General features: G+C 37.7%; 1 protein-coding gene across 1 annotated transcript in view; it reads right to left on the bottom strand.

Moving 5' to 3' along the window:
* Positions 1-25,884, bottom strand: part of LOC149816856 (DNAJ heat shock N-terminal domain-containing protein) — a 205,400-nt gene that overhangs the window by 65,720 nt on the left and 113,796 nt on the right. Inside the window, exons 13-14 of the mRNA XM_089987245.1 lie at positions 9,889-9,959; positions 9,729-9,782 (exon numbers count right to left, since the gene is read on the bottom strand). Of these exons, the coding sequence (XP_089843371.1) occupies positions 9,729-9,782; positions 9,889-9,959 (125 nt within the window). The remainder of the gene's footprint in view (positions 1-9,728; positions 9,783-9,888; positions 9,960-25,884) is intronic.

Raw genomic sequence — 25,884 nt, 5'->3', positions numbered from 1 at the left:
TACCGGCCTCGATAGACGGGATACAGGTCTCTCAACAGAACACCCGCTAAGAAGTTCGCTTGAACCTCCAATTCAGGATCACCTGAGATATGCCAAAAAGGTGAGCAGAACCAGCCAATCACGTCTCTCCAAATGCTTCGATTTGGAGCAGTCTTTGATGCTTTTGCGCAGCTCCCTAAAATCTCAAGTCGACTCTGCAGGACTGCGCACACGAAGAGCGAGGATCCTTGCGAGGTATCCCTTTCTTTAGACGAGGATGTGTCGCTCGCTCCCGACTGAACTCTTGTCGCAAGATGGAGAGTGGTAAATGCCCCTTGCATCCTCCACGAGGATGCCTTTAAGGCATACACAAAGAGCAAGAACCTGCACGTCATCTGCAATAGCAAGGCAATACCAACACATATGCAAAAGCAAGAGCCTAGGCGCAAAGCGCGACGGCAAAGTAAAGGCGGTAAGCAAAAGTGCAACGCAAACCCTCGGCACAACGTGCAACGGCAAGTAAAGACCGTAAATAGGAGTGCAATGCCAAACCTTTGCGCGATGCGCAACGGCAAAGTAAAGGATAAGGATCTCGAAACTGCGTCCTCGAGTCAAATGTGTACTCGTATAAATAAATAAATATATATATATATATATATATATATATATATATATAATGGTCCCTTTTTAGTTAATTGAACTTAATTCAATTGTCCAAGTCTTCTGTGCAATCTTCCCCTACCTCTGAGAGTTGCAAGCTTGCTAGCATCTGCGAGTGTAAGCGATGGACGGCTTGGGTCGCGGAGCGCGAGCAGGATCTGTCTCACGAGCTGCAAAAGTAACGATCTTAGCAAGCAACCACCAAAAATAGAAGGTCAGGAGCATTATCGTCATCCTGACGTAAGGGAAGCAGAGACAGGGGCATTGTGCACACGCACACCTGCTATAAGCACAAGGAGCAGGGGCAAGGCCACGAGCCCCTGCTGACATGCTGTCAGCAAACAACGAGGAGGCAGGGGGGTTGCACCCTTGCCCGAAGAAGACAACGAGGGAGGCTTCGCCTTGCCTGCCAAGAGAGCAAGGAAGCGAGGCCCTTCCCTGCAAGCCACTAAGGGGAAGGCAGGAGGCCGCACCCTGCCTTTCAACAATAAACGGAGGCCCGCCTGATGCCAGGGAAAAGCGAGGCGAGGGGGCTTGCCCCGGCCTGCCGAAAAACAGCGAAGGCAGGGGCGTTGCCCCTGCCTAACGAGAAAAGAGGCACAGGGAGGGCTCGTCCCCCTCCCGTGCCGTAACAGAGAGCAGGGAGGGGGCTCGGCCCCTCCCGTGTTGTAACAACGAGCTGGGAGGGGGCTCGACCCCCTCCCCTGTCAAAACAAAGAGTAGGGAGGGGGCTCAGCCCCTCCCCTACCGTAACACGAAGCAGGGAGGGGGCTCAGCCCCTCCCCTGCCGTAACAGAGAGCAAGGAGGGGGCTCAGCCCCTCCCCTGCCTAATAGGGAGCAGGGAGGGGAGCTCAGCCCCTCCCCTGCCATAACAAAAGGAACAGAGAGGAGGGGGCGAGCCCCTCCTCTGCCGTAATAGGAGGCAGGGAGGAGGGGCTCGGCCCCTCCCCTACCGTGACAGAGGGAACAGATAGGAGGGGCTCGGCCCCTCCCCTGCCGTGATAGAGGGAACATAGAGGAGGGGGCCGAACCCCTCCTCTGCCGTAACAGGAGGCAGGGAGGAGGGGCTCGGCCCCTCCCCTGCCGTGACAGAGGAAAAAAAAAGGGCGTACCTGGTGGTCGCCGGCGGCGGCAGCGGCGGCATCGGAGGCTGTCGGCTCCCTGCAGCACACGGGATGAAGGAGGTGGCCGGCGGCAAGTCACGAGCGTCGGTGGCCGCAGGGAGGAACGAGGGGGAAAGAGGGAGTCAGTCGGGGAAGAGAGACCGAGAGACTAGAGGGGGAAGGAGGTTTCGAGAGCCTCCCCCCCTTCGTCGCTGCGTGCTTTTAAAAGCACGCAACCGACTTACTTACCCGGGTCGGATGCAGGTCCGAATCCGGCTCGGATCCAAATATATATATATTTTTTTCTAACTTTTACACTGTGACCTGAATGGTTATTGTCTGATGTCTCATTATTGTTGCCTCAATCAACAAATGGAACATCTATCAAATGGATGTTAAAAATACATTCCTAAATGGTGATCTGAATGAAGAGGTATATATGGATGCTCCACCAGAAATGGAGACTCACAAAGGGAAAGTGCTCCGCCTTCAAAAAGCACTTTATGGTTTAAAACAAGCCCCAAGGCTTGTTACGATAGTTTTAACTCCGTAATGTTAGAAAATGGTTTTTCTTCCTGTTTCACTGACACTGCCTTATTTGTTAGAAAACCCAATGCAGATTTGGGATTTCTAACTTATTTTTTGGGTATTGAAGTAACATACTCTCATAGAGGGTATTTTTTATCTCAAACTAAGCTTGCCTTTAAGATTATTGACAGGTCAGGTATTACGAATGATAAGGTTTGTGAAACTCTTGCTATAGTAGGAGCCAAAATGAAGATTGATGATGGTATTCCTCTCTCTGATCCCACCCCCTACAGACAGCTTGTGGGATCTTTGATGTATCTGAGTATTACTAGACCAGATATCTCTCATGCAGTTCATACTGCAAGTCAGTTCCAACATGCACCAACATCAGTTCACATGAGTGTCATCTTGCGGATTGTGAGATACATAAAGGGCACACTAAACAAGGGAGTATTCTTATCTTTTTCTTCTAAATTAAAATTAATTACTTATACTGACTCTGACTGGGGAGGTGACCCAAATAACTGTCACTCCACCACTGGTTTTTGTGTGTTTTTAGGAGACTCGCTGATTTCATGGAGATGTAAGAAGCAACAAAAAGTGTCTCTATCCTCAACAAAAGCTGAATATCGTGTCATGGCGACTACTACCATGGAGATTGTATGGATTCATCAGCTACTAGAAGATATAGGGATTAATGTAGAAGGGCCCACCAAGCTATGTTGTGATAACAAGAGTACAATTTATATTGTCAAAAACCACACATTTCATGAGCGAACCAAACTCATCGAGATGGACTGCCACTATGTCTGAGAAGCATATCTGAAAGGAGTCATAGATCTTCCATATGTAACTTCATATTCATCAACTGATAGATTTCTTCACCAAATCGTTGTGCTCTCCGCGATTCAACTTCCTTCTTGGCAAACTTTCGGTCATTATGCCCTAAGTTTGAGGGGGGGTGTTAAATTGTAATCCATAAGACAATGTATTTTATAATATATATTTTATATGTATAAAAGAAGATACATATACATATATATTTCATATATATGTACATGTATCCATCTACTTATATATATAATATATATTTCTTTCTTGTATTAGCTGTAGGGGTGTTTTAGTCATTTTATGCATATTCATGTCGTTGAATATGATTGTAATTCTTCCTTTTAATTTTTCTTATTTTTGTAACTTTTTCTTTTTATTTTATCCTTTTTTATGTACTATTTCTGTACACAATCAGTAGCTGACTGTGTACAGTGTACAACAGTCAGCCACTGACTGTTATACACAGGTAAGAATAAGAGACGTTGAGCCGACTCCCAATGGCTCTAATTAGAGCTGTTGGAAATCAGCCCAACAACTCTTATGAGTTGCTAAAGCTTATAAATAAGGGTTGTAAGCCCATTGTAAAGGCAATTTTTCAGCAAGGAGTTGTCTCCTTAAGCTTATATACACTATGCATTTATTGCACTTCTTTTGTGGTGTAAAGCTTATAAACACTATGCATTTATTGCATTTCTTTTGTGGTGTAAAGCTTATAAACACTGTGTATTTATTTTGTGTCTTGAGTATTTGAATTATCAAGTTATTTGAAAACTTGATTGTTTCAAGGGTTCTTCACAAAAACCTGGGTATGACCACTTTAATAAAGTTGTTCTTGATAGTGGATTTACTTCTTGTTATGCTAATACTATTCTTTTTGTTAAAAATGCAGAGAACCACATAACTATTTTATTGTTATATGTTGAGGAGATGATCATCACTGGGAATGATAAAAGGGGCATTGAATCTGTTAAAAATGTTCTTAAAAATAATTTTGATATGTCTGACATTGGATTTCTAAGGTATTTTTTAGGTATTGAAGTTGCATATTCTCCTAGAAGATATATTATTTCTTAAATGAAACTTGTATCGAATATTATTGTCAATTCTAGATTAACTGACAAAAAGAAGATGGAGACTCCATAAGTAATTAATGCTAAGATGAGTTAATGATGGAACTCCTTTAGAAGATCTCACTCCTTATCGTTAATAGATTGGATCACTAACATATTTGTCTATTACCAGGCTAGATATTGCTCATGTCGTTCAAAGTGCAAGTCAATTTCAAAATACTCCTACTATTCACATGATTGTTGTCACACGAATTATCAGATATCTGAAAGAAACAATAACAAAAGGACTATTCTTATTTTCTTCTTCATCTCCAAATTTTAATTGTTTATACTGACTCTAATTGGGGTGATAACCCCAATGATCATATTTCTACCACAGGTTACTGTGTTTTTGTTAGAGAAACATTAATTTATTGGAGATGTAAAAAATAACAAAAGGTGTTATTGTCCTCTACGAATGTAATATCGCATATTTTCACACTTAGTTAAATTTGAGATTTTTAAAAATTTGGCTGTCTGGGAAAAAAATCGTTACACCTTGATTTTTAACCGATGTGTTTGAGTCTGGGCTTGGCCCAAGTCTCATCGACAAGGTCGATGCAAGCCAATCGAAATGTGAGAAAGAGTTTTATTTTTAACCTTTAAATTCAAGCGAAATTCAAGTAAAATTCAGGTTATTTTCAGGCAAAATTCAGAATTTGATATTAATGTAATATGTTGTTGGATGCGTCTCAGAATTCTGAGTGCAACAATATTTTATTTTCCTCGATTCGGGCTACGGTTGATCCAAAAATTGCGTTTTTCTCAAAATTGAGCAGTTTTTTGGATCAGGTTGGATCCAATGCATATGATCCGAATTATTATGGATTGAGATCTTATTTAAGACCTACTTAAATATGGATTTAATCCAGATCTTGATCCATTTTCATTTTGGGTATGGGTTTAGATTTTCGATCTGGATCCGGATCTAAATCCAAGCCCCACATTTTTTCAGCTTTAAATTCAATATAAAGCGTTAATTTGGAGTTTAACAAGGTTAGAGAGCCTTCTGGGTTAATTTGGTTATTTTTGGAAGTTTTTAGATAATTTTAATTAATTATATTATATTATATTATATTATATTATATTACAAATTTTATTTTAGGGTTGTTTAGGACTTCTTAAAAGGGTCCATATACGTGCCTTAGAAGGCTAAAGAAAGTTTTAAGAAAGAGCTCTAAAGAAAAATGGAAACTACCAAAAAGTCAACAAAAGAAATTTTGAAAATTTTGGAAACAAGAGAAAGGAGTTTCAAAAATTTGGAAACTCTCCTTCTCCAGCCCATTTAGAAAGGGCTGAAGAAGGGGGAGGGCATACCCCCCCGGCTTACTTAAACAAAGAAAAGAAGAAATAAAGAAAGAAGAAAAAAAGGGAAGAGAGAAAAAGAAAGAAAGAGGGAGAGGAAGGAGGACCTTCTTCTCCAGCCAAACAGTCCCTTTCCACCATTGTTCAGTCTCTTTCCACCATTGTTCTTCATCATTTTTTTCCCAATTTTTGCAAAGGTACGGGTCTCCTCTTTTGGATTCAAGTGGGAAATCGAATGCCAGCTTGATTTCTATGTAATAAATTGGATAAAAATCCATGGAAAAATGTTTATATGATGATTTTCTCAAAAATGCATGGATCTTTTCTCCCATGGCTGTATTTCTTATTGTTTTCATCCTTTCCATGAAATAAAATTTTGTACATGAAGAACAGAATTTTATTGCTTGATAAAAGTAGCTTTTTTAATGGGTGTTCCATGCTTGTTTGGATTCCCATGGTTTTTCCATCACATAGGATGTTGGATGCATGTGGTGTGAAAGAGAGAATAAATGTGTAAGCATGTATAATTTCATAGAAACTTGCACGAGCATGTTTATAACCAGTGCATACTTGATTTTGGTCATGATATAAATGTCTATTCCATGGATTCATTTATATATATATATATATATTTTTTTTTCTGTGTATGCTTTTTATGCAAAAACATAATTTCTTTTATGTTAAAGAAATAATTGTTATGGGTTTTTGGGTTGGGTTTCATGCCCTAAAGACTGGGTTATCAAGTGTGGGTGCTATTCATAAGAATCATGGCTAGAATAAAATCAAGAACCTAACCCCGAATAGGTCCAGCGATGTTTTTTTTTCTATTGAGCACTTATGAAAAATATATATACACCAATAAATAAAAAGGGAATCAGTTTTATTTTAAGGGTGCCTTGGAGTTAGGCAAAGTTGTTTGGGTGGATATATATATATATATATATATATATATATATATATACATACTTTCAAAGGGATCAAAGTCATATCTTGTGCATAAACGTATATGTTGTATATCTACTTGTCACAGTAGAATATTAGACCAATCTTATGAGCTTATGTTTTTTTTTTTCAGAAAGGCGCTCTGTTTCTGTTTACATTATTATTATTAATTAATGATCAACATTGCATTTTCTTTTGATTGATAGTAACTGCACTGTAGACTGTTATTGTATCACTATTATTTTATCGGTATGTCCCACTCTTGTGCATGGTCTGCCAGACCCAGCCGAGCATCTCGGCTGGGCTGACCTGGCCAGCCTAGGCCTGACAGCTCTCAGCTAGGCTTGGCAGCATGCACAGTCCTGGTCTGGGATTCTGTATTGGCTGTTAGGCCCAACCGACTGAGCTCGACTGGGCTGGAGCCAAACCCAGCCGACCGAATCGGCTGGTACCGCTTTCAAAAAAAAAAACTGTACCTTTATGTGGTCTGGCCATACTGGGCCAGACCTGGACAGCCTTCATTCTGGGTTGACAAGCCCGACTGCCTGGCCTGTCAAGCCATATAAGCCACTCGGCTGGGCAAGTGGGTGTTACAAAAAACCAAAAAAAGATTTTTGTTAACAGGTTTGCAATCCCAGCTGACTGTTAGTCGTCTGGGCATGCGTATTTGAGCTGGCTGGAAGCCCAGCCGAACCCAGTTTCAGCTGGCCTGCCAGGTCCCCGTGTCCTTGCATAGGCCCAACCCTTTCTCGACCGGGTAGGGTGTTCAAAAAAAAATTATATATGAATACCAAATTATTTTCTGTTAAGTATGCGTCATCATTCAGTTTCTTTTTCATGTTTACCATGCTTACATTTTGAAGGTGCAGATGCATGTGTGCGTCATTTGCTAATGGCTTAAGGGTTTAATGTATAATATGCCCTCTCATGGGTGTGATATAGGTTCTGAATGCATATAATTGCAAGTTAATCATGCATAGTACCTCTAACTGTATAACTTGAACAGAATTAAGTTTGATTTGTGAATTCCTAGATTAGTAATCGAATTCAAGTGGGCTTATTGAGGTTTTTTCTCCTCGCCACAGTTTTAGTGAGAGTCTGCCACTTTGCCTTGGGTGGTGTATAGACACAACTGTTGTTTTTAGTATACCAAAGAAAAATGGTACTTGTGGATGGGTGGTCCCTGGTGTCCCCGACATTAGATGGGTGGTCTAATGTTCTGAAGGCTGTTACGGTCGAGGGTTAAGTTTGGAACCCAGTAATAAAATACAAATTGTGTGTTAAGCTACCTTGGGAACCTAACTTGACCTCGGGGATTTTACTCGTTTGGTGTATCCGCGGGCAACGGTAATTAAAAAGAGAAACTTAAATTGTGTGCATTTAGTAGGGGCATGCATATGAAAAAAAAAATCTAATAAGAGATAATCATTTACTCATGCATTGTACAGATTATGCATATTTACTCATTCCCTTAATTGTTACATGCTGGTGGATGCATGATATTTGATTCCTAATGCATGTTAAATGTCATGGTTATTTAAATTGTGATCTTTTTATTTATTAAATGTTATTTCATTCTTAATAATTGTTCTTTATTGCATGATGCTTAATTGAATTTTGTATTTGTCATAATTGCATTCTTCTAAGTTATTGCATGAATTCATATTTGTATTCTTTATGCTCATTTGATTCATTAGAAGGATTCGTATGCAGAATTCTTCGAATTTCTGACACCCTATTTATGTGGTTTTTTGCAGCCGCAGGGAATTAATGAAGTGACTCGCTTCTGGGAGAGTTACGAGTGCTACACGTTTGCTAGACAGCTTCACAGATGGACAGCATGACTCTGCTTTGCTTTACTTTTTATTTATATTTAATTATTCATGCCCTCTGAATTTTCTTATACTAATGTCTCGAGACTATTTCTTACTTAATTAATAAAATTTTGGTTTGCTATGGTGTGGATGATAAATGTAATATCCCTTGTGATTGGTTGGTTATCCAATGGGGAGTGAAATTGTAAAGGCCCCGGGTCTCTGGAAATGTTTCTGCACTTGTAAAAAAAAATCCGCATTTTCAAGGGGTAAGAGTTGAGGTCGTTACAACGAAAACCGAGTATAGGGCGATGGATACAACTTCAATTGAACTTGTCTAGTTAAGAAGTCTGCTCAAAGATATGGGAGTCATCATCTCTATTTTTTCGAAGCTGTGTTGTGACAAAAAAAGTGCAATTTACAATACCAACAACTATACTTTTCATGAACGAACAAAATGCATCGAGATGGACTGCCATTATGTTCAGGACAAATTTTTGTGAGGCACCATTCAACTGGCATGTCACTTCAAAGTATCAGCTTGTAAATTTTTTTACCAAAGCTTTGTCATCCCCTCATTTCTCCTTTCTCCTAAGCAAACTTTCGGTGATCTCACCGTCAATTTGAGGGTGTTAAAATATATGGTTATCATATATATATATATATATATATATATATATATATATATATATATATATATATATTACTTATATTTTTTGTAATGCCCACTAGGGGCAATTTAATCTTTTTGTTCCTATATAAATATACATGTCCACAAGGGACTTTTTTGGCTTTTCCTTTATTCTTTCTTTCTTTTTTCTTTTTTCTTTTTCTCATTTGATCAAGGGTAAAAGGGTCTACCCCTTAGAGTCGTTGGGACCCTCCCTAACTGTCATAAATATGACCATTGGGGAGCTCCCAACAACTTTATGGGAGCTCCCCTTGATCCCCATAGTTGTATAAATAGGGGTCAAAAGACCCCCTCATTCTTAATGTTTTTTCAAGCATTTTCAATATATTGATTCTTTATAATTTAGTTCTCCCTTCTCACTTTGTGTGTTTGGTGATTTGCTCTTTGTGGCTTATTGTATTTTGCCCATTAGTGGCATTTTGTTTATGTGTTTATGCCTTCTTTGTAGTCACTTTGTGACATTGTTCTTGGCACTTGTGTTTCAATACACCCTTATGACTCACGATTTTTCCTCAATTACTTTTTCATGTGAAAAAAAAAATTGTGCTACATGTTCTAATAAACTTAAAAGATGAGAACCATAAAGCATCAACAGATTCAACACCCAATGCATAAAAGTTTGCATTATCCACTACAGATAAGCAAGGAGAACATAGTAAATCTTCACAGCCAAGAAGCCCATCAAGTGTATATGACATATATTAAGAAAACAATAAGTTAATTTTAACAACTGCAATGAAAAAAAATAGAAACAGGTTATTGTACCTTGATTCTTATTTTGCTCCATTATGATTGAAAACCATGAGCTATTGAGGACTCCTACAAAAAAATGTTGGTTGTAGCATAAAAATCATTGAGTAGCATTAAAAACATGGTTGAGAAGCTAAAGGTGCAAAAAGAAAAAAGAGATTGAAGAGTAACATACCATGGACAACTAACGGTTTTACTCCTGGATCTTTTACAAAAACAACAGCAGGGGCATTCTCCACCTCAAACCTGTTAATACCCAAAAGAAGTAACCAATAACCATAATCCAAACATACAAGTTGTAGATGTGAAAATATCTCAAAAAGAGATAAAGTGTGCGATAAGCACAACACCACCAATGTGCACAAATGCACAAGAACACTTAGAACAAATGTACACAAAGGTACAATAAAGAAACTCAAATGCACAAAGGCATACAAAATATAAAGAATTTTATTGAGAAGCTTGGAGAACAAAAGCTCCAAGAAGTATTACAAAGGGGGAACTCCCCTATTTATAATGAGAAAGGAAGCCTTGGAGGGGCTCCACTAGCTGTTGGAGCCCCTCCAACGGTTAGAATTCTAACCGTTGGAGAGGCTCAACAGCTAGTGTTGAGCCCTCCAAGTTGACTTTGAGTCAACACAAAAAAAGGACAAAAAATGAAAAAGAAAAAAGAAAAAGAATAAAAGTGAAAAAGCAAAAAGAATTACAGCATATTCATAATTATGAATATGCGCAAAAGGTGAATGACTAAAATACCCTTGCGGGTTTTACAAGAAAAGAAAAGAAACAAAAAGAAACATACATATTTACATATATATATAAAGATAGATACATATACATATATACGTGATATATATGTATATGTATCTCTCTTTATATATATATATGTAAATATTTACATAAAGAGAGATACATTTTAACACCCTCCCTCAAACTTAGGGCACAATGACCGAAAGTTTGCTAAAGAGAAAGTTGAATCTTGGAGAGCAAAGCGCCTTGGTGAAGAAATCTGCCAACTGATATTCTGACGTTACATAAGGAAGGTCGATGACTTTTTGTAGATATGCCTCTCGGACATAATGGCAGTCCATCTCAATATGCTTTGTCCGCTCATGAAACGTGTGATTCTTAGCAATATAGATTGCACTCTTATTATCACAACACAACTTTGTGGGTTCTTGAATTGGAATCCCCATGTCTTGCAACAACTGATGAATCCAGACAATCTCCATAGTTGTAGACGCCATGGCTCGATATTCTGCTTCGGTGGATGATAGAGACACCTTCTGTTGTTTCTTACATCTCCATGAGATCAGGGATTCACCTAAGAAAATGCAAAAGCCTGTAGTGGAGTGACGGTTATTTGGGTCACCTCCCCAATCAGAGTCAGTATATGCAATTAAATTCAACTCAGAAGAAGAGGAAAGGAAAACTCCCTTGTTTAAAGTTCCCTTTAAGTATCTGACAACTCGGAGAACGGCACTCATATGAACGGATGTAAGAGCATGCTGAAATTGGCTTGCAGTATGCACGGCATGAGAGATGTCCGGCCTTGTGATGCTAAGATACATTAGAGATCCCACAAGTTGCCGGTAGAGGGTAGGATCCTCCAAAGGTTTCCCATCATCGATCTTCATTTTTTATCCCACAACTTCAGGGGTCTCACAGATTTTATCATCAGTAATACCTGATCTGTCAAGAATCTCATAGGCAAGTTTAGTTTGAGACAAAAAATAGCCTCTATGAAAGTAGGCTACCTCGATACCAAGAAAGTAAGTCAGATACCCCAGGTCTGACATTTCAAACCTTTCTTTTAAAGTGGTTTTAATGTTTCTGATGCCCTTTATGTCACTACCTGTTATCAACATATCATCAACATACAACAGTAAAATCACAATTCCTGCATCAGACTTTTTGACAAACAGAGCAGTGTCAGTGTAGCATGAGGAAAAACCATTTTGAACCATTACATCATTAAATCGATCATACCAAGCCTTAGGGGCTTGTTTTAAACCATAAAGCGCTTTTTGCAAACGAAGGACTTTCCCCTTTGGTACGTTCATACCAGGAGGAGCATCCATGTAGACTTCTTCATTAAGATCCCCATTTAGAAATGCATTTTTAACATCCATTTGGTAAATATTTCATTTTTTAATAGATGCAATGGTGATCAAACACCTTACAGTAACCATTCGTGCAACAGGAGCAAAGGTTTCTTCGTAATCGATGTCGTATTCTTGACTATATCCTTTTGCGACAAGACGGGCTTTATATCTTTCGAGAGTGCCATCACTCTTGGTTTTGACTTTAAAAACCCATCTACATCCTATTGTTTTCTTTTCTTCTGGAAGACATTGAAAAACCCACGTTTTGGCTTTGTTGAGGGCTCTAAGTTCGTTGTCCATGGCATCCCTCCATTCAATCATTTCCTTAGCTTCTTTAAAATTTCTAGGTTCTTGATATGAGTGAATGGCACTAAGGCATGCCCTGTGTTTTGGAGAAAAAGACTCATAGGATATAAATCTAGAAGGATTTTTCCTAGATCTTTCAGTTCTTCGAGAATTGTTGGAAGATTCACTAAGATCACTATATTTCTCTATTGCACTTCTAAAAGTGCTTTTATCTCTATAGTATAGGTAATGGGTTCATTTATCATTTCTTCTTCATCATGAATGGTTTGAGGAATGCTTTCACTTATATCCTCATTCTCTTTTAATTCATCATCGCTAAAAAAATCTTCATTTCTAGATAATAGTTCAAACAAAAAAGAATAATCGGCATTATCTTCATGATTTTTGTGTTCTTCAAAACCACTTATGTTTTCTAAAAAGGTTACATTTCTTGAAACATATAGTTTATCATTTTTAATATCATAACACCTAAACCCTTTTTGAGTTTCCGAATATCCCAAAAAAGCACAAGGAATAGCTTTGGGAGATAATTTATCATTCTTATCGGTGAGAACAAAACATTTACAACCAAAAATTCTTAACCTATTGTAGTCGGGTTCTTTTTTATACAAGAGTTCATATGGAGATATTTGATTCAAGTTTTTGGATGGAAGTCTGGTTGATGAAATAAACCGATGCAAGAGCCGCTTCGGCCCAAAATCTTTTTGGATTTTTTTGAGAAATTAGTAAAGTTCTTGTAGTTTCAATTATGTGTCTATGTTTACGTTCGGCCAACCTATTTTGTTGGGAAGTTTTGGGACAAGACCTTTGATGAACAATCCCATTATTTTCAATATAACTTTTGAAATCATTTGAGAGATATTCTCCCCCGAAATCGGTTCTAAAAATTTGTAACTTACTATTGAATTGATTTTGTATTAACATGTGAAAGATCTTGAAAGTAGAAAAAACCTCATGTTTATGTTTGAGGAAGTATATCTAACTATACCTTGAAAAATCATCCACATAAATAACATAATATGAAAAACCTCCCTTAGACACAACGGGTGCCGGTCCCCATACATCCGAATGTACAATTTTGAAAGGTTTGGTTGAAAACATAGTTCTTTGTCCAAAAGGTAAGCTTCTCATTTTACCAAGAATGCAATCATTACAATTGAAATTGTCTTTACATAAGGTTTTAGCAAAATGTAAATACGAAAGCTTGACAATATTTGGATGCCCAAGGCGTTTATGCCAAACATTTATATCCTTATGTTGGGCAACATTACAAAAAGAGGTTTTTGGAATTTGAAGAAACTCCATGAGATAAAGATCTCCCTTCCTAGAGCCTTCCCCAATCAACTTTCCGGACCGGCGATCCTGTATCCAACATTTATTTGATGAGAATTTGATATCACACCCATGATCCGATAGTTGAGAGACGGAAAGCAAATTTAAATTTAGTTTTGGTATAAATCTAACTTTTGGAATAAAAAAACCTTGTCTTTCAAAATCACCAATTCCTTTTATTTCAAGAGAAGCCCCATCCGCGGTGGAGACAAAAGAGGGTGACAAATTTTTTAAGTATTTAGAAAGTGAAAAAACATTTGGAGTCATATGAAAGGATGCACCCGAGTCTAAGAGCCAAAGAGTCTTACCGGGAGGAGAGAAGGTGGTCATGGCGGCTCCGGAAACGGATCCCTTGAGGAGTGGTTGAAGAGCTTCCATGATTTGATTGAGAGCCAAAGTAGCATGATTGGAAGTAGAAGGACCTTCCTCCTTGGTTGATTGGAAAGTAGTAGACATAGCCACCATCTTCTTCCATTTAGGGCATACCGGTTTAATGTGACCCGGTTCTTTGCAAAAATGGCATATGATCTTACTATAATCTCTCCTTCCATAATGCCCACCATTTTCTCTTCCTCCTTGATTTTTGTTAAAATGAGGGGGGTTATAGATTTTAACATTATTCCCCGGTCTTGAGACGGCATAAGCACCCTCATCCTCATCTTTAGAGGGGATGGCCAACACACTTAGATTGGTTTTATTCATTCCCAATCTAGTTTCTTCTCCACTTAATTTGGTAAGCACATCTTCCAACGAAGGGGAAAAGAAAGAAGATAAGAGAGAGGATCTAGTTTGTTCAAACTCGGGTCTAAGCCCATTTAAAAAATTGAAGAAATGATCTTCTTCTAATTGTTTGGCTCTCAATTCAATAGTCTCACCACTCCATTTAGGTTCTTGGAGGGCAAGCTCATCCCAAATAGTGGATAACTCGGCGAAATACTCTCTAACGGACATTTCTCCTTGTTGAAGGGTTAAGGCCTTCTTTTGGAGATAGTATTTATGGGACAAATCTCTTGAAGTATACATTCTTTCAAGATATTCCCATACTTGACATGCTTTTTTGAACTTTAGAATATTGGCATTAATTTTGGTCTCAACCGAAGAGAAGAACCATGAGAGTATTTTGTAGTTTTTCATTTCCCATTCTTCATGCTTCTTATTGTAATCTTCAAAAGCCTTTTCTCTTTCTTCTCCCTCAAGAACCTTGATCTCCCCTTTGTCAAGGGTAGTAATTTTTGGTACGGGTTTGGGAATAGTTCCTTGAACATATCCCCAAAGACCCTTTCCTTTTATATGGGCCTCCATATTCCCGGCCCATACATGATAATTCGTTCCATTCAATTTGAAGCCAAGAGAGAAGTGAGAATCCTTTTCGCCCATTAGAGAGGATACAAAGAGAAATAAATGCGTACCACAATGCGAAATGAGTCCCTTCTTGATGTAGGAAGCTTCCAAAATATAGAATAAAGAGCCGAGTCTTCACTTCAACCACCACAACTTAATGACACGCTTTACGAGGTATTCAACGAAGAGAAAAAAGAGCACGATCTTCTTTTCCTTTAAGCCTAGCTCTGATACCATGTGAAAATATCTCAAAAAGAGATAAAGTGTGCGATAAGCACAACACCACCAATGTGCACAAATGCACAAGAACACTTAGAACAAATGTACACAAAGGTACAATAAAGAAACTCAAATGCACAAAGGCATACAAAATATAAAGAATTTTATTGAGAAGCTTGGAGAACAAAAGCTCCAAGAAGTAAGTATTACAAAGGGGGAACTCCCCTATTTATAATGAGAAAGGAAGCCTTGGAGGGGCTCCACTAGTTGTTGGAGCCCCTCCAACGGTTAGAATTCTAACCGTTGGAGAGGCTCAACAGCTAGTGTTGAGCCCTCCAAGTTGACTTTGAGTCAACACAAAAAAAGGACAAAAAATGAAAAAGAAAAAAGAAAAAGAATAAAAGTGAAAAAGCAAAAAGAATTACAGCATATTCATAATTATGAATATGCGCAAAAGGTGAATGACTAAAATACCCTTGCGGGTTTTACAAGAAAAGAAAAGAAACAAAAAGAAACATACATATTTACATATATATATAAAGATAGATACATATACATATATACGTGATATATATGTATATGTATATGTCTCTCTCTTTATATATATATGTAAATATTTACATAAAGAGAGAGACATTTTAACAGTAGAGAGCTAGTATCTCATAAGCTGCCCAAGCTTGGTATATGCATCATTCTTACATGAATACCAAAACAAGTAAGAAGGCCAAATTACTTCTGGAAGGCAAAAAAGAACACTTGTAAAAAGCACCTTTTATAATTTTCTATTTGAACTTGATGTACATTCGCCAGCTCTCACCATTTGGTTTAAAGGGCCATGGTTTTAGCATCTCCATCGTGACTCATCTAACACATTTGTTTATGCCAATTATGTCACATGGTCACTTCAATGAGCATGCATATCCCCTGTCGACATGACACAACACCAAATGTACCATGACATTTCATGGACAATGAAAACTGCGTCGGACATAGTAAACATTGTGCCCTTAACTTATCTATTTCTTCTTATGATCATCATTGTTTATTTTGTATTTACTTTTGTGCTTTTCTTTTTAATACTTATCATTGATTACATCACATTTCAAATTTCAACTTAGATTTATAATTTAATGTCTAAAAACAGTGATTTAGAAGTGTTCTTCAAGAATTTAGATTAACATAATATTCATGCTTTATATTCTAGATTAAGCATTTTGAATGCACAAAATAAGACACACATGTGCACATATATATGTTATAACTACGCCCTCTATCCTAGCTTTAATGTCTAAAAACAGTGATTTAGAACTGTTCTTCAAGAATTTAGACTTAACATAATATACATGATTGCACATATATATAACTATGCCCTCTATCCTAGCTTTACAAAACTCCTGTCACACCAAAAGTGTTTGTGTCTATGTGACATAATATGCCAATGTCACATCTGGTTTAACTAATCCATTGCAATCAAATTCTTGAAATTCATGCTGTGGAGAAACCCAATAATGCACAGGAACCGAGAGAGAGAGAGAGAGAAAGAGAGAGAGCAGTCGAATCCTAACAATTTTTTACCATTTCAGCTAATTTAGCTTGTTTCAGGTGAAATAAGCTCATTTTAGCTCGAATCTTAACCAAATTGTCCCTGACTCAGTCAAATCCATTAGATCTCATCCCACTGAGTCTAATCAAAGTTTACCAGGAGTTCGAATAACTCAATTCCAATTCAAAGTCACTTGGACCTGCATTTCAACTCATTTTAGCTCGTCTAAGATCAATTCAATCCAAATTGAGGTAGCCCCAGCTGGTTGAGCTAGTGTTTTAGCTTTGAATTTAGTTCGTATGAGTATAACTGGCTTCAGATTCAGTTCATTCTAAAGCTGGGACATTTCATTTAATCATTTAACGACCAGCGAAGTAGCTAGGACATTTCATTTAATCATTTAACGACCAGCGAAGTAGCTGGGACATTTCATTTAATCATTTAACGACCAGCGAAGTAGCTGGGACATTTCATTTAATCATTTAATGACCAGCGAAGTAGCTGGGACATTTCATTTAATCATTTAACGACCAGCGAAGTAGCTGGGAACCGGGTGAACCGGTTTGTGTTTATTTTTGCAATTTTCAAAAATAAAAAACTATATAAAATTTTCAAAGATTTAAAAACAAAACTTATTTATGAAGAACTAAAAAAAAACTATTCTAAAAAAATTTTTCTCTTTAAAAAAAAACAAACACTTAAAATGAAAAAAATATTTTTCTATATTATTATTTTTTTATTTCATTTTTAATGGCAAACTAAAACTAAACTACTATGAATATAACAAAAACTAAAATATGTATAAAAATGCAAAAATAAAACTATTTTTCATGCATTTTCTATTTTTAAATCATTTTAGCACATTTACTCAAAAACTAACATAAAATTGGGTTTTTGAAACATTATTTTATAAAATCATGCATATTTTAATGTTAATAAACCCTGAATTATATGCATGATCAGCTCACATCTCATGGCCAAATTGGATATGAATCGCCGAATTTATTGCATACGTCCCTGAAGGCTACGCAATTCTTTCAAATTAGTCGGAGGAGACATGTCAATGATAGCTTTGGCCTTAGCGGGATCAACTTCTATCCCCTTTTTGCTGACTAGAAAGCCTAACAATTTGCCAGATTCGACTCCAAAAACACATTTTTGTGGATTGAGTCTTAGCTTGTAAAGAATGAGCCGCTTGAAAACTTGATTGAGAGTTTCGATGTGATCTTCCTCTTCTTTGGATTTTACCAAAATATCATCGACATAGGCATCCATGATTTTGTGCATCTAATCATGGAAAATGACGGTCATAGCACGCTGATAAGTGGCTCCAACATTCTTAAGCCCAAATGGCATGACTGTATAACAAAAAGTGCCCCAAGGAGTAGTGAAAGATGTCTTGGACTGATCACGAGCGGCCAACTTGATCTGATTATATCCGGAATATCCATCCATAAAAGAGAACATAGCGTGACCTGCTGTGCTATCAATCAAAAGATCAATATTAGGAAGTGGATAATCATCCTTAGGAGTCGCTTTATTGAGATCTCTGAAGTCAATGCAAATTCGAACTTTACCATTTTTCTTGGGAACAACAATAATATTTGCTAGCCAATCTGGATAGTCAATGGTTCGAATGAACCCTGCTTTGAGTAGGTCTTCTAGACCTTCCTTAACTTGTTGTTCCACTCGATGATCCATCTTTCTCAGTTTCTGCTTAACCGGCTTGACATTTGGTTTTAGGATGAGACGATGCTCAACCAATTTGGTATCTAGACCTGGCATGTCCTCATACGTCCACGCGAACACTTCTTCATGTTGCTTGAGAAAACGGGTGAGCCTTTCTTTCTCTTCCGGGCTCAAACTGCTGCCAATCTTGAGAATTTTAGGATCGTCTTCTGATCCAATATTGATATCCTCAGTCGGATCCTGAACTAAGGACTACTTTTAGGGCTAAACACCTCTTGCTTAAATAGAGGTTCAGCCTAATAAACAAATTACAAAAAGGTCCCTCATTATTTGTAAAATTCTAAAGAACCATCTTTTAAGAATAAATAATAACTTTAAGGATAAAACACTTGAAACTAACTAATAGTCGACTAGTCTTAACACTCCCCCTCAAGCTGGAGCATAGATATCGATCATGCTTAGCTTGCAGCAACATTTTGAGAAACTGGGCCTAGCAAGAGGCTTTGTAAACATATCTGCAACTTGATCCTCAGAGTTCAGATGCTTGGTAGAGATATATCCAGCTTGAACCATATCTCTTACATAGTGGCAGTCAACTTCAATATGTTTTGTCCTCTCATGAAACACAGGATTATTTGGTATATACGTAGCTGCCTTGTTATCACACATCATCACCATAGGAGATGAGACCTTCACTTGAAGATCATTTAATACATTTCGAACCCACATCAATTCAGTTGTTGTTGTTAAATTATGTATATATAAATATATATATACATATACTTATATATATACATTAGTATATATATAAGTATATATACGTATATATGTATATATACATAATTATATTTTCTTTTTCTGTTTTGTATAAACCAAAAACCCGATAGGGGTATTTTGGTAATTCCCAAATGTACCTTTTTCTTTTTCACCTTTTTCTCTTTTTCCCTTTTTTCTTTTTCCTTTTTTATTTTGTCTTTTTGCTTTTTGGAATCATAAAGGGGCCCCAACCATCTAGTCGTTGGGGCCCCAACAGTCATATTTATGACCGTTGGGGCTCCCAACGACTAGAAGGGAGCCCCCTTTATGGGTCCTCTTTAGTGCTTCCCTCCTCTATATAAAGAGGAGGTTCCCCCTTGTAAATGTATGGGTTTTTTACACCCTTCTCTTCCTTTCTTCAATAAATCCAACTTATGACTTTAAGTCATTTCCTATATTTGTGAGTTTTGTGTGAGCACATTTGGTGTTTGTGTTCTTGGCTCTTGTAGTCACTCTTAAGGAGTGACTTTTTGCTCTATTGGTGCTTCCGCCTCTTTTCATTACATGGTATCAGAGCTCAGTTGGTGATTGGGTTTCTCTTTTGTCATCTTGGAAAGTGTGCCTCTCAACGTTTTGAAGAAAGGAAGTATATTTGGTGTCGATGGAACGTGACTCTAAAGTGGAGCTCTCCTTCAAGCTAAATGGGTCCAACTATCTCATGTGGGCCTCCGCTATGGAAAATCATCTAAGAGGTAAGAAACTTTGGGGTTTTGTTATGGGGACTACTCCCGAACCCTCTCTTGTTCTTACCAAAATTGAAAATGAAGTTAAAAAGGCTTTAGATGGCGATGAGCGCATCAAAGCCATTAATGAACATCAATCCAAAATCGAGGATTGGGAAAGTAACCATGCCAAAATCTTGGCATGGTTTATGAACAACGTAGATCTTAAAAATTGTGTCAATATTGCCAAGTTTAGAAGAGCCAATGAGGCTTGGTTTTTCCTTAAGGGTATGTATACCCAAAAGGATCTTGCTCGGCAATTCTTTTGCCAAGAAAAAATTTGTTCCACCAAACAAATGGATATGAGTGTCCAGGACTATTTTAGCTCTCTAACTCCTCTTTGGGATGAGCTTGCCCTTCTTGAGCCCAAATGGGTTGCTCCACAAGACATTGAACTAAGAAGGGAACAAATTGAAAAAGAGCATTTTTTTCAATTCCTTCGTGAACTTCGCCCGGAATTTGAACAAGTGAGGGCATCTCTTCTCCATAGAAGCAAAGCCCTACCTATTGAAGATGCTCTTGCCGAGGTATGTCAACAAGAAACTCGACTTGGCTTGAGCATTAGGAATGATGAGGTTTTGGCCGTTAATAGGCCCGGATCAAATGTTAAAGCATATAGACCTCCCCACTTTAACAAAAATATCAATGGGCCTAGAAAGGGAATCATATGCCACTATTGTAATGAACCGGAACACATTAGACCGGTTTGTCCTAAGCTTAGAGGAAAGGTTGCTGCGGTTGGAGAAAATTCTCCAAAGAAGGAAGAAAGTACCAAAGAAGGAGATATCAAAGAAACTCTTAATCATATCTCCGAAGTTCTCCAACACCTTCTCAAGTCTTCTCCTTCAACATCCGGAGCCTCCATCGCCTACTCTTCATTACCTCCAGGTATGTGGATACTAGACTCTGGTGCTTCTTTCCATATGACATCTCATAAAAACTCTCTTTTCAATGTTTTTTCCGAACCTATGTCCTCCTATGTCTCAACGGCCGATGGAACGTCTTTAAAAATTGAAAGTATTGGAACACTTGACTTTAAAAATTCTCAAAACTTTTTTGTTCCTAAAGTAAGAGTTGTTCCAAAAATTAATTTAAATCTTTTTTCTGTTTCCCAAATCACCGACCATGAATGCCAAGTCTCTTTCTCACCAAAAGATTGCATCGTGCAGGATCTCCAGTCAGGGAAGCTGATTGGGCAAGGCCATAGAAGGGGTGATCTCTATTTTATGGACTTTTTGACGCTTCCATCTAAGTCATCTTGCAATCTTGTCAAAGACAAAAGTATTGGAATTTGGCATGAGAGACTTGGTCATCCAAATTTTGTAAAAATGTCTCTTTTCCCTTTTTTGAATAATACTTGTAAAGACAATCACATGACTTGTAAAGATTGCATTTTTGGGAAATCTAAAGCTACTCCGTTTCCTCAAAGAAGTTATTTTGTCACTCGGCCATTTGAACTTGTTCATTCCGATGTGTGGGGACCTTCCCCAATTTTATCTAAAGGAGGTTTTTCGTATTATGTGGTCTTTATTGATGACTTTACTAGATTTACGTGGATATACTTCTTAAGTCGCAAATCTGAAGTCTTCTCGTTCTTTAAAGAATTTCATGCAATGGTTAAAAATCAATTTTTGGGAAATCTATCTATTCTTAGGTCCGATTCGGGAGGTGAATATATGTCTAATGATTTTCAAAATTACTTAAAAGAAAATGGAATTTGTCATCAACGTTCTTGTCCCAACACTCCGCAAAAAAAATGGTCTTGCGGAAAGAAAGCATAGGCACATAATAGAAACTACAAGAACATTATTGATTTCAAAAAATATCCCAAAATCCTTTTGGGCCGAAGCGGTTCTAACTTCAACATATCTCATCAATAGAATCCCTTCATCCTCTTTGAAAAATCTTTCTCCATTTGAAAAACTTTACAATATGTCTCCCGATTATAAAAGATTAAGAATTTTTGGATGTAAATGCTTTGTTTTAACTCGCAAAAATGATAAACTTTCTCCTAGGGCTATTGAATGTATTTTTTGGGGATATGGCGACAAACAAAAAGGATATCGATGTTTTGACATCCTTAATAATAAACTTTATATCTCAAAAGATGTCACATTCCTCGAAGAAGAAAATGGTTTTTCGCATCAACCAAATGAAAATATTGAGTATTTTTTTTTATTTGACTTGTTACCTCAAGAAAACATCATAGATGATCATATTGATCTTAATGAACCTCTTGAAGATCTTGTTGAACATCCAAATAATGATCAAAACTTAGAAGAAAATGCTTCAAGACAAATACAAGTCTACTCTAGAAGGAATCAAAGAAATCCTCCATGTGCCCTTGAAAGATTTTCTCAAAATGAGTTGATAGAAGAAACCTCTCAAAGAAGATCAAATCGCATTCCTAAGATTCAAAATAGATTTGTTTCTTATGACTCTTTTTCCCTTAATTATCGAGCATGTCTTCTTGCTTTTCACTCCTTTCATGAACCATCACATTACAATGATGCTAAACAATATGATCATTGGAATGAAGCTATGGAGCTTGAACTTAATGCCCTTAAAAAGGCACAAACTTGGGAAATCATTGATCCTCCCAATGGCAAGAAACCCATTGGATGTAGATCTGTGTTTAAAGTAAAAACTAAGAGTGATGGTTCATTGGAAAGATATAAGGCTAGGTTGGTAGCCAAAGGTTATGCCCAAGAGTATGGGGATAGACTATGATGAAACTTTTGCCCCAGTTGCTCGAATGACTAGTGTTCGAGCCCTTATTGCTATAGATTCTGTAAAAAAATGACTCATCTTTCAACTTGATGTTAAAAATGCTTTCTTGAATGGTAATTTAAATGAAGAAGTTTATATGGAACCACCTCCAAGTATGAATTTAAATGGAAAAGTTTTAAAATTAAAAAAGGCTTTATATGGACTTAAGCAAGCTCCTAAAGCTTGGTATGACAGGTTTAGTAATGTATTAATCAATTTAGGTTTTTCTTCTTGTTATACTGACACTGCTCTTTTTGTCAAAAGAACAGGTGACTCCATTATTATGCTTCTGCTGTATGTTGATGATATGATCATCACTGGGAATGACAAAAAGGGAGTAAATGATGTTAAGTCTATATTAAAAGATACTTTTGATATGTCTGACCTTGGTTATTTGAGATATTTTTTAGGAATTGAAGTGGCTTATTCAGCGCGTGGGTACATCTTATCTCAAATGAAGTTAGCTGCGGAAATTTGTACCAAATCAGGAATATCTGATGAAAAGAAAGTGGAGACTCCTGAAGTTATCAATGCGAAACTAAGACTTGAAGATGGTGTTCTTCTTGAAGATCCAACCCCCTACCGCCAATTAATTGGATCCCTCACCTATCTATCCATCACACGTCCAGACATAGCCCATGCGGTTCATGCAGCGAGCCAATTTCAGCACGCTCCTACTACGGTTCATATGGCGGCTGTAATGAGAATTGTGCGATATATCAAAAATATCATCTCCAAGGGACTCTTCTTATCCTCTTCCTCATCTCTTGAATTGACTGCCTTTACTGATGCTGACTGGGGAGGAAATCCCAATGATCGGATCTCAATTACGGGTCTTTGCATTTTTTTAGGTGAATCTCTCATCTTGTGGAGATGCAAGAAGCAGCAGAAGGTCTCCTTATCATCTACTGAAGCTGAATATCGGGCTATGGCGATGACAACTATGGAGATTGTGTGGCTCAGAAGTCTTCTTAGTGACATGGGCGTTAACATTTCCACTCCCACCAAGCTCTGTTGTGATAACAAGAGTGCGATATACATTGTCAGCAATCACACCTTTCATGAGCGGACCAAGCATATCGAAATGGATTGTCATTATGTTCGAGACGAATATCTCAAAGGGACCATCACATTGTCATATGTCACTTCAGAGTATCAACTAGCTGACTTCTTCACCAAGGCGCTCCCAACTCCACGATTCATGTTTCTTCTTGGCAAACTTTCGGTCTTCTCCCCGTAAAGTTTGAGGGGGCATGTTAAATTATGTATATATAAATATATATATACATATACTTATATATATATATATATACATTAGTATATATATAAGTATATATACGTATATATGTATATATACATAATTATATTTTCTTTTTCTGTTTTGTATAAACCAAAAACCCGATAGGGGTATTTTGGTAATTCCCAAATGTACCTTTTTCTTTTTCACCTTTTTCTCTTTTTCCCTTTTTTCTTTTTCCTTTTTTATTTTGTCTTTTTGCTTTTTGGAATCATAAAGGGGCCCCACCCATCTAGTCGTTGGGGCCCCAACAGTCATATTTATGACCGTTGGGGCTCCCAACGACTAGAAGGGAGCCCCCTTTATGGGTCCTCTTTAGTGCTTCCCTCCTCTATATAAAGAGGAGGTTCCCCCTTGTAAATGTATGGGTTTTTTACACCCTTCTCTTCCTTTCTTCAATAAATCCAACTTATGACTTTAAGTCATTTCCTATATTTGTGAGTTTTGTGTGAGCACATTTGGTGTTTGTGTTCTTGGCTCTTGTAGTCACTCTTAAGGAGTGACTTTTTGCTCTATTGGTGCTTCCGCCTCTTTTCATTACAGTTGTTTGGGCCATAGCCTTATATTCTGATTCGGCACTCGACCTAGCAACCACGGTTTGTTTCTTACTTCTCCATGAAATTAAATTACCTCCCATAAACACACAGAATCCAGTGGTAGATTTTTTATCCTTAACAGATCCAGCATAATCAGCATCAGAGTAGGCGACTATCTCCAGGGTTCCCCCTTTCTTGAATAATAACCCTTTTCCAGGGGAAGATTTTAAGTACCTGAGAATCATCATTGCAGCATTCCAGTATACTTCATTTGGATTTTCCATAAATTGGCTAATCTTGCTTACTGCTAAAGCAATATCTGGTCTAGTCACAGTCACATATAGTAGCTTCCCTACTAATGAGCGATAACTTTTGCTATCCACAGGTTTCAACCCTTCTTCCAACAACTGAACTTTGTGATCCATGGGAATATTTGTTGGTTTGGCTCCCAACATTCCTGTTTCTTTTAATAAATCAAGAACATACTTACGTTGAGATAGAACCAAGCCTTCACTGCTTATGGCAGCTTCTATACCCAGAAAGTATCTAAGAAGACCAAGATCTTTTTGTAACAAAATGCTTTTGAAGATGAGCCTTTGTAGTTGCAATATCGTTCATATCATCTCCTGTAAGGATGATGTCATCCACATACACCACCATAACAACTAGACCTGAGTTAGTTTTCTTGATAAATAATGTGTGATCTGATGCTGACCGCTTAAAGCCAAACTTTGACATCACGTCAAACAACTTTTGAAACCATGCACGAGGACTTTGTTTCAGACCATATATCGCCTTCTTTAACCTGCACACCTTCTTACACTCCCCCTCAACCTCAAACCCATTTTTGACAGATCCCCATATAGAAATGCATTTTTCACATCTAGTTGACACAGACACCATCCATGGTGAACAGCTACAGAGAGAACTAGATGGATGGTACTCATTCGTGCGACAGGAGAGAAAGTTTCAAAGAAATCAACACCATATGTCTGAGTATAACCCTTTGCTACTAATCTGGCCTTGTATCTTTCAATAGAAACATCTGAGTGGTACTTAATGGTATATACCCATTTACATCCAAGAATGTCTGCATCCACTGGGGGATTAACCAGGTCCCACGTCTGTTGATACAATAAGGCATCAATTTCCTATTGCATTGTCTGCTTTCATCTACTATCAAGCTCTGTTTGTTGATAGTTCAAAGGAATAGTTTCAGCAGATAAGGCGGAAATAATAGTTTTCATCTGACTTCCAATTCTGGCATCGGACACAAAATGAGATATAGGATATAAGGTACATTGTCGTGTCCCCTTACGTAGAGCGATTGGCCTGTTATCATCAACATGAGGATCATTGTCATCAGGAATACTTACCTCAGGAGAAGAAGAATGAGAGGGCTTAGGAGGAGGTGGAGCTCTACGCACATATACCAATGGGGGATTATGAAACTGTGAGGAAGGTAGAGTGGGACCCGGTAATGGAGGTACAGATTC

The sequence above is a fragment of the Nuphar pumila genome, chromosome 14 (assembly GCF_984573655.1).
Source record: "Nuphar pumila chromosome 14, dmNupPumi1.hap1.1, whole genome shotgun sequence".
NCBI classification, from domain to species: domain Eukaryota; kingdom Viridiplantae; phylum Streptophyta; class Magnoliopsida; order Nymphaeales; family Nymphaeaceae; genus Nuphar; species Nuphar pumila.
This window is presented reverse-complemented; position numbering and strand designations above follow the sequence as displayed.